Consider the following 10,000-nt stretch of genomic DNA (forward strand, 5'->3'; position numbering starts at 1 on the left):
CCTGGGTATCCGGGAGGTCCGGCTGGTCCCTGCAAACACAAAGACACATGAGTGTAACCTCCCACATCAGGACCCCCGCACTGGCCTTACAGCAGGACCCCGCACTGGCCCCACATCAGTCACCTCACGTGGCTATGAGAGTCAGACGGGCTTCAAAGAGGGCTGAAAGGATATGTCAACTTAGCTTTGATCACCATCAACTCTTAAAAGGTTCGCCATGCGAGGGTTTGAATGGAGTTATTCTGGAACCAGCTTGTTTTTGGTACATAAGTGACATGATTATGACTTTCCAACATGAAATGAAGAAATGCAAATGGTTACATTCACTAAGGCCCAATCTCAATACTTCCCCTTACCCCTTATCTTACCCCTTACCCTTGAAATTGCGCGTTCATGTGAGAGCTAGTGGTGTCTCAATACCCAACTTGATCAAGATTAAGGAGTAAGGTTAAGGGCTGTATGGCCCTCGTTTTTGAGATGATCGGAGACCTACCTTGCTCCTCCAAGGGCTATCCCAGAGCACACCGCGAAACCAGCTCGGGAATTTTCAAAAAAACATGGCTGCTTGAAGCGAGGAATATTTTACATGAATAAAGCTATCTACACAACTTTTTATATGTTTATAATGACTCGGTTTGATCTGAAATGTACTACACGAACGATGCATAGAATTGTCGGTCTTAACTGAAACTTTCAAACGGTAGTTTTGCCGATACAATTAGCGCGTATACCACCACTCCATTGGCTTATATGGTAGCTTGCCAGCTATCATGCTACATACACTACATGTAAGTATTTTTGGCTTATAATTAATTTAAAAATGACGACAGTCTTGTTTCGTGCTCTACGCAGTTGTATACATATATATTTGCAACCATGTTCTTCATTAGACTTTTTTTTTTAAATCGCTAGTTTCATAGCTCACAGTCACGCATGACGTACCCGAAACCTAGTGGCGTCTCATTTCATAGGGGTAAGATCTCAGCCCTTGGCCCTTACACTTGCAAGTGCTAGGGTTAAGACTAAGACAAGATTAAGCAAAAGGGGCAAGGAGAAGAATCGAGATTCGGCCTAAAACTGAGGATGGGGATCCATGGGGATCCATGACAATGGATTGGGGGTTTAGAAACGATGGTGGAGATCCATCTTACCTTTTCACCTTTGTCTCCAGGTCCGCCAGCAGGCCCTCGGTCACCTTTGCCACCCTGCATGTATTAGTGGAACACTTTTCAATTTGAATCCACATCAATTATACTGATTTCATTTCAGTTAATGGCCCTCTACATGATCATTTATAGGTATTAAAAGGTATACAAGGTACAGGTATCTGCCAAAAGCCAAAGATACATTACTTTCACGTTGTAAATGTGGGGCAAAGTATAGATATTTACAGAAATGTATTTAAAAAAAAGTTTCAGATGAAGGTTGATATGGTAGATGGTAACACAAAGACATTAAATAAGAGCACTTTTGAACTCACCTTCGCTCCCTCCTGACCTGGTGGCCCAGCTGGACCTGTTGGCCCTGGCTGACCCTGCAAACACACACACACACACACACACACTCACACAATCAGTCTATGGCCACTAACCCAGCTTAGCAGTAGCAGAATCAGCATCAACAGCATCAGCAGCCGGGTATTAGGCAGTGAGTGTAGCGTCCTGGAGAAGGTTGGCTAATGGTGCGCAGACAGCCTGTTACCTCTCTGATGCTCAGCGTGTGTGTGATGGATGCGCAGACAGCCTGTAACCTCTCTGAAGCTCAGCGTGTGTGTGATGGATGCACGGGGGCTCTTCACCCTCTCAGGGGGTGTCTCCTAAGCGCCCATCTGTGCCCAGCTTTATGAAAGAGGAACAGGGCCCTCCATCTCTCAACAGCTCTCCATCCCTGTCTCCATCTCTCTCTCCACTCTCTCCGTTCAATCTCTTTTCTCACTCGTCCCAGTTTCTCACTTTTATGTCCATTGTCCTCTTTGTCTCTGTCTTGATCTTTCTCTTAATATCTCTCAGGGTGTCTCTATTCCATTTTTTTCTCTTTCCAATCTCCTCTCCATTTGTCTTTATCCTTTATTCCTCTATCTCTCCATCTCTATCTCTCCTTCATTGCAGGCTCGCTATATCTCAATCTCCGTTGCTATAACTCTAGCTCTTTCTCTTCGTCCTCTCTTTCAGAATCTCTCCCAATCAATTTCCCTCTCTTCTTTTTTCTTCTCTCCACCTCAGTCTTGTGCACTCGCTCCGAGACAACCTTAAAACCCTGTAGATACAGTATATTTTATGGATGCAATCTGTACCAATTTGCCATGACAAGCAGAGCTTTTAAATATGAGATGTCAGACTGACAGTTTGGCCTGAGCTGAAGAAATATGAGGTGTATCTCATTTCCTCTTTCTAAGGAGGTATTGAGGTATGCCTGGGGTGGCAGGTGCATACTTTGACTTTGCACCCTTATTCACATCCATATTTCACCGAAAGAAAGAAAAAAGATATTTCTGCATATGGCCTTGCTCTTGTGTTGTGGAGTAAACAGTAATACATGTTGGTAGAGAACAACTTGTTTGAGTGATGTTGAGTGGTCATTTTACTTTCCACCTCTCCACCTCGTACCTGGTAGCCATCTTGGCCGTTTTTGCCTGGAGGTCCTTGATGGCCTTTATCGCCTGGTACGCCTGGGATGCCAGAGGGCCCTGCAGGGCCAGGCGGGCAGTCCGAGCACATATCCTGGGCGCACACACAGTAATGAGAGATGGCATTAGTTCACGTGTATATGTGTGTGTGTGTGTGTGTGTTTACGTGTGTGCGTGCGTGCGTGCTTGTGTGTGTGTGCGTGCGTGCGTGCGTGCGTGCGTGCGTGCGTGCGTTGGTGCGTGCGTATGTGCGTGTGTGTGTGTGTGTGTGTGTGTGTGCGTGTGTGTGTGTGTGTGTGTGTGTGTGTGTCTGTGTGTCCATGTGTGTGTGTCTGCATAAATTGGAGAGGCATTTTTCCTCACCTTTAGGTTCAGGTCCGATAGATCTGCAGCTTTTCCCTGTTGGTGGAAGTTGGAGGGCATCATTAAAGTTCTAAAACTCAACAAGTCCAAACTTGAGCCAAACACTAAGTTCCAGATGTAGAGGATTTTTTTTTGTATCAGTGATTACTTTTAATAATGAATTCATTATTTGTTTATTTTGGTACTTACAGGCTCTCCTGTGGATCCTTTTTCACCTGGCCTTCCGGGTAACCCCTGAGAAACAATGTGACATGGGTTTGTATCCTCTAAACTGTAAGTGAACTGATTGATTTTCTGCCTATATGATATATGAGTCCAGTTTGTGAATGAGTGTGTGTGTATCTGAGCATATAAATTGTGTCCAGTTTGTGAATGAGTGTGTGTGTGTGTATATCAGAGCACTTACATTGTGTCCAGTTTGTGAATGAGTGCGTGTGTGTGTGTATATCAGAGCACTTACATTGTGTCCAGTTTGTGAATGAGTGTGTGTGTGTGTATATCAGAGCACTAACATTGGGTCCAGTTTGTGAATGAGTGAGTGTGTGTGTGTATATCAGTTTGTTTGTGAATGAGTGAGTGGGTGTGTGTGTATATCAGAGCACTTACATTGTGTCCAGCGGGACCCTGAGGCCCTGCCACACCAGTTGGCCCTGGATTTCCCTAAAAAAATCATAAACAGAAATAGCCATTAGCAAAGATGGGCATGATTTAAGCAACACTATCAAATTGTACTGATGTATATTACTGTTGCACGTTAACAGTCATGTACATAACATGCTGGGTAAGAACCAGACAGGATAGTCACCTGAGTCCCTCTCTCTCCAGCAGGTCCAGTTTGTCCCTGTGACAGTAAGAAATAGACTTATTGAGATGCACTTCACATTCATTATGCTGTGAAATTAACACATTACACGGAGTGTGTGGACCATCCAGAAGGTGTATGGGGTTACATGTAATGAGTACAGCAAGAAGTGATCTCCTTCAGTGTAAGCCAGAAATGAAAATGTAGCACCGTTTACCAATGTGTGTGTGTGTGTGTGTGTGTGTGTGTGTGTGTGTGTGTGTGTGTGTGTGTGTGTGTGTGTGTGTGTGTGTGTGTGTGTGTGTGTATGTGTGTGTGTGTGTGTGTGTGTGTGTGTGTGTGTGTCTGTGTGTGTGTGTGTTTGTGTGTGTGTGTGTGTGTGTGTGTGTGTGTGCGTGTGTGTGTGTGTGAGTGTTTTAGTCTTTCGTACCTGTGGTCCAACTTTGCCCTCTCCTGGTGGACCTCTGGCTCCTGGCAGGCCTTGCATCCCTGGAGACCCAGGCTGGCCCTGCATACACACACACACACACAAACACACACACACACACACACACAAATGCACACACACACACACAAACACACACACAAACATACACAGTCAGAGAACCACAGCAGCACCACTGACTCACAACCTAAGCATAGCCAGCCTAATTTCCCTGTGCATTTAGCCTTCTGGGAAATGCCTGCTGGCAGCCACAAGAGCAGCAAGCCTCTCCACACGAGGCCAGATGTTGTCTACGGTCTCACAAACCCAGTTTGCTCGTGTTCTAGTGATTCACTTATCTGTCCGTCTGTTTTTTTGTGTGTGTTGTGTGCATTTCGTGGAGTTTCCCTATTCCCATTGGGTCACTCAAACAAAATAACTTGATCACTGGCTCAGATTGAACCGGCCACCAAATGATATAGATTTGTCAAGCTAGATCTTGTAAAGTCTTTCAATGCTATTACAGGCCCTCCCTGTGACTCAGGGTTCACCTTTGTGAAATTGCTTTATTGACTGCTGTACTGTGGTGGTGGTGGTGACAAGACGCGCTGAGAGTGCTGGGCCTGCGGATCCTTTCGCCAATGAGATATGGGAGTGTACCAGTGGAAATGAATCTCAGTGGACCGTATTTCTTTCCAGCAAGTGTCAGCAAAGGGCAAAAGTTGGTCGGTTCTTTCAGATGTACTTTTCTTAAAAAAGAATATTAATTAAAAAAAGGACCACTGCCAGAGTCACAGACCCTGAGTGTTGTGTGAGTGGAGGCGTAAAAAGCTCAACTCCATCACATTTTTTGTTTTCCATTTTTCTCAAATATTTATCCATTCTCTCTGCTTATTTGTTTCCACAAAGCACAGCCATGGAGGCCTCCTTGTCACATAGATCACAGAGAGAAAGAAAGAGAGAAAGAAAGAATAAAGCCACATTACCTTCAACCCTGGAGGTCCTTGTGATCCCTGTGGTCCTGATTCGCCCTGTAATTTTACAGATGAAAAGATTACCTTTCATCTTAATTTTACAGAAGAAACTATTACCTTTCAAATCGGAAATCAAGCAGACCCACACATTCAAGCTCACTCCAACACGCATGCCCACATACATAACCACACACACACACACACACACACACACACACACACACACACATGCCATTACTGAGGACTGCTATATGAGGCGTCGTTTCTGAGTTAGCAGCACACTGAGGTTTGGCTGGATGTTAACCACAACACCTGCAGTCGGCACAGCATCCCAGCACCCCCTCATTAGTTAGATGCCTTGCTATTAAACACACACACACAAACACAACACACACACACACACACACACACACACACACACACACACACACACACACACACACACAGTCTCTCTCTTTCTCTTTGGCACACACACAAACACACTTTCACTACAAAAAAAACAGAAGCGTAAACATTTTTTTCCCCCCATGAGTTTCCCTGCACACACAAAATATGCAGACTCAGGTAGAGTCAAACCACAAATTCAGCCCTATTACTGTAAGGCTGTCTGGGGCAACAGGGCTGGATTTAAGCAAATCCATCACAACAAATTAAATAGTACTCCGCATACACAAACACACTGAAGGATATAGGAGGAGCAGCTTTTGAACATTTTAAGCGTCTTAATGTGAGATCTGCCTCAACAAGAGGACCCATAAAACAGGACCTTATTAAGTCAAGCCAGGTCATCTTCATGTATGTAGCACATTTAAAAACATGAGTTGAACCAAAGTGCTTTTCATACAAAATACATTCATATCCATACATATTTAAGCAAGTGCAGAAAAATGCTGTTCATGCTGTCTTTCATCTAAGCTCATGATGTGTTTGGGAGATAACATCTACTCGCTCAGCAGAACAGCTCCCAGACAGAACCAGAGCAGAACCATAGCTTAAGATGGCCCTTACCCTCTGTCCATCCTTGCCTTTCCCCGGTGGCCCGGTCTCTCCGGACAAGCCTGGTGGTCCAGGAATACCACTGGGACCAGCGGGTCCTTCTTTTCCGCTCTCTCCCTGTAGGGGAAAGACACAAACACAGTTGGATGGATTTGTTCAGCTAGCATGGAGGATCCTATACACACAGACTACGAAGACTTTAGTTCCTGCTTGCATTGCGGATATTTGGTGGAAGTGATTGCATGGACTTTGGTTCCTACTGGCATGGTCGAACCTAGTGGCAATAGCCATAAGAATTTCAGTTCCCAGAATGGTGGATTCTACAGGCACTGACTAGCACTAGAGCGAACTATGTTGCTCTTCACTTGTCATTTCTTCTGCATGTCTTGCCTAGCTTTTCTGTTTGGCTATTAGCACTCTTAACACTGAAAACTAATGGATGAACAACCCAGCTGTAAAAGACTCTAAATGCCAGTGTAGAACATGACACAGTTTCAATCATCTAAAATTTGAAACATCAGTTAAATATAATTAATTATTTTATTAAATATAAATAAAATGAGTGAGCTACTACAATGCATAGCCCCTGGGCAGAGAAAACAAGTAAAGCAGCTTCCCACCATCCAGAGCATCCCACTATATCTTTTGTGTAATGCCTTAAGCTTAGCATCATTGTTGAAATTCTCGTAGCATTGGATTCCTCACTCACTGCACCTTCAAGCAGCTGAACTACCAAGAAGCTAACGGGATGTTTATCACGCACACAAGTGTAACTGGTGCCAGAGAGGATATTAGGATATCTGGCAGGGAGAGAGATGATTCGTCCTCTCTCTGTCTTGCCTTCTGCCTCTCTCCCTCTATCACTTGGCAGGGCATGTAAGGTGAAAAAGTACTGAGCATCAGCACTATCAGTCACCACAGCCACACAATCCAAGGGTTAGCATGTTACTTACTTAGGAAATCATATTATTGCATAGGCACTCGCCAACCATGTCCATGAGATTAACTATAATCATTCAAGCAAAATATGTTAACCAAATTAAAATCAAAACCTAATATGAGTTCCTTTAATTATAATTTTGTATGTTTTCCTCAACTGAAACATTCTGACTAGCAACTACTTTCTACACCAAAAAAAAAACAAATTAATGGTAGGCACATAATGACAGCGATAAGGAAGGATTTTCCAGATGCTGTTGGCTCTCACCTTCTCTCCTCTTGGTCCAGAAATACCAGGTGGTCCGAGGCTACCAGGAATTCCCTATTAGATCAACAGCATGGACACTATTAGCTGTAGCCCAATATATTACATTGACAATAAAACAGCAGAAACATTCTTCAATTTATACAGGGGAGGCTTTGGATAAAAGCGTCTGCTGAATGACTAAATGTAAATGTTCAGATAACTGTCAATCTACAGATTACATTCATGTACTGACGTGTAAGCGTGTAGGTGTCAGACACACATGTCAGACACACATGTGTGTGTGTGTATATATATAAATATTTATATACATGTGCTGTAACATGTTTATTACATTATTACTACAGTACAGTAATAACAGGTACATACCACGTTGCCTGGAAGTCCACGCAGACCCTGAGCTCCTGCCAATCCTGGTGGGCCCTGTCACAAAACCAATAATGTGACATCTGAACAAAAACAATGTCTACAACACACGATTCCAAGGCAGCTAAAATATTGTAACATATAATTCATTACAGATAAGGAGAACCTACTGGATCTCCTACTCTCCCAGTCTGTCCTGTAGGTCCTTGATCTCCTTTTGGGCCCTATAGAAAAAGGGACAGAGAGAGAGAGAGAGAGAGAGAGACAACACTATCAACAACCTGGCCTCATCATGTGCACAAGAAACAAGAACATGCTTCAGACCAGAGACAACCAATCTCAGAAAATAAGAGTTCTGACAACTTACTAGAAGCCCAGCCTGTCCTCTGAAACCCTGCTCACCAGGAAGACCCCTTTGACCCTTTGGAATAAGGCAAAGAAAATGAATCATGAGTAACATGTGACCAACACTGCAGATGACTTAAGCACTATGACTTATGTTAGCTGATATGAGGAACGGTATGAATCATCTCGTTCAGTCTGTTCTAATTGCTTAAGTGATTGATTATTATTTTGCCTGTCAATTTGTCTCTTCTTCACTGTCATGCTGCAGCTCCCTGCATTGCAGTGAGTCTGCAATGACACTGAGAAAACTGAGGTATTTTCTCTTCCATGGAACAATGATGGCCAAAGTAATTTGACACCACTATTCTCTCAAGGTGTGGTAGTGATGTGTGCTGCATTTACCATGAATATGCCTCTTGTTTCTAGGCTGACGTATTAGCGATGTGTTATGGTGAATGTCTGGATTGTTTGGATCAGGAGAAATAAAAGAATACTGATGCAGCGAAAAGGCTTGGATGTTTACCAGAAATATTAATGTGTGTGAAATATGTATTTATTGTTGGGAGTTGTTTCTTGCAAAGTTCAAAGGAAGCCTCAGTCCAAAGCGGCTTTGTAAGTGACAAGTTCATTTCAATAGTTATACAAATGGAACCCAACGGTATGAAATTGACCTGAACTCGTCTGAGATGAGTAATGAATTAATTTCATTTGAATGGAAAAATAGTTTTGCTGTTGTTTCTTCCAAATAACCCTAGATTGTTTGTTTACAGATTAAAGTAACTGAAAAAAGGCAAAGCATTTTCAACCAGGCAGTGGATTTTTGTCCAATTATTTTCTAGACGATAGACAAAGTCTATCTTTACTTGTATTTATGTGGGCTGCCACTTAGCTCAGAGCCCAGTTGTTATGCAACGTGCTGCTTAAAAAGAAGCCACTCAAATTAAGTAGTAAGAACTATGTGCAATGGGCAAGACTACAAAATAACATAATACTGTAAGGTAAAGTAACTTCAAAGAGTTCCTACTGTGAGTAGAGTGTAGGTCTTGTGGAAAGTTAAACACATATTAGTATGCATTCACACACATATTAATTTCCTCTTTTGAAAACAGTGAGAGTATGATGAATCTTATTTCACATTGAGAGGTGTGAAATACTCAATTCTAGTCAATGCACTTAAGCTACTGATGCAGGATGCTGTAGACATTTTTGGAAAAATTCCATTTTGAAGTCGATGAATTCATTCATCTGTTTGAAATGTACAGCCGAGAACACCCATACAGTGATGATGTTGTAATTTGATGTAATTGGATACTGTATTCATCTGTTCATCTGGCATGAACCATCTCGCAATCTAACTCTCTACCGCCATCTTGGTGTGAGTGTGTGCTCTGCAGGTGAACTCTGCGCTTCTCCTCTTCTTCCACACAACTGAGAATCCTAGATCTAGAGATCAGAGTGCTACAGTACATAATGAAATCACAGTTTAAAATAGCAGCGACTTACTGGTTCTCCAGGACTTCCAGGCTCTCCCTTTTCTCCATTTGCTCCTGGCTGACCCTATGGTTGAACAAACAAACAAACAGACAATCAAACAAATAAGAAAAAGCAAGAAAGGTATTTTAATATTTCTTCTATTTTTTACCTTCCTGTCGCTTGCTACCTCCTAAATTAATCCAAGACTCTTTACATCATGCTCAAGCAGATTACATTGCCCCAAGGGTCAATTAGACTGGGATGAAAATGACTCCAACCATAAACTATGAAACACACAAGCCATTTGGTTCAGGAAACAGTACAAACTGGATGAAGTGAATTCATTTTAATCCACAGCTTTGAAAAGAAATTGAGATTCATGTCAATTACCACTATGACAACATGAAATGGCATGATACTTGAAAGC

General features: G+C 42.8%; 1 protein-coding gene across 1 annotated transcript in view; it reads right to left on the minus strand.

Annotated features, from left to right (window-relative positions):
- col22a1 (collagen, type XXII, alpha 1) overlaps positions 1-10,000 on the minus strand; it is a 65,058-nt gene that overhangs the window by 11,053 nt on the left and 44,005 nt on the right. Inside the window, exons 34-49 of the mRNA XM_080837569.1 lie at positions 9,604-9,657; positions 8,123-8,176; positions 7,926-7,979; positions 7,759-7,812; positions 7,393-7,446; positions 6,198-6,302; positions 5,202-5,246; positions 4,222-4,299; positions 3,795-3,830; positions 3,596-3,649; positions 3,179-3,223; positions 2,990-3,025; positions 2,607-2,720; positions 1,481-1,534; positions 1,152-1,205; positions 1-29 (exon numbers count right to left, since the gene is read on the minus strand). The exon at positions 1-29 is cut by the window's left edge and continues 25 nt beyond it. Coding sequence (XP_080693695.1) covers positions 1-29; positions 1,152-1,205; positions 1,481-1,534; positions 2,607-2,720; positions 2,990-3,025; positions 3,179-3,223; positions 3,596-3,649; positions 3,795-3,830; positions 4,222-4,299; positions 5,202-5,246; positions 6,198-6,302; positions 7,393-7,446; positions 7,759-7,812; positions 7,926-7,979; positions 8,123-8,176; positions 9,604-9,657 — 920 coding nt within the window. The remainder of the gene's footprint in view (positions 30-1,151; positions 1,206-1,480; positions 1,535-2,606; positions 2,721-2,989; positions 3,026-3,178; positions 3,224-3,595; positions 3,650-3,794; positions 3,831-4,221; positions 4,300-5,201; positions 5,247-6,197; positions 6,303-7,392; positions 7,447-7,758; positions 7,813-7,925; positions 7,980-8,122; positions 8,177-9,603; positions 9,658-10,000) is intronic.

This window comes from Sprattus sprattus (assembly GCF_963457725.1).
Source record: "Sprattus sprattus genome assembly, chromosome: 4".
Classification (NCBI taxonomy): domain Eukaryota; kingdom Metazoa; phylum Chordata; class Actinopteri; order Clupeiformes; family Clupeidae; genus Sprattus; species Sprattus sprattus.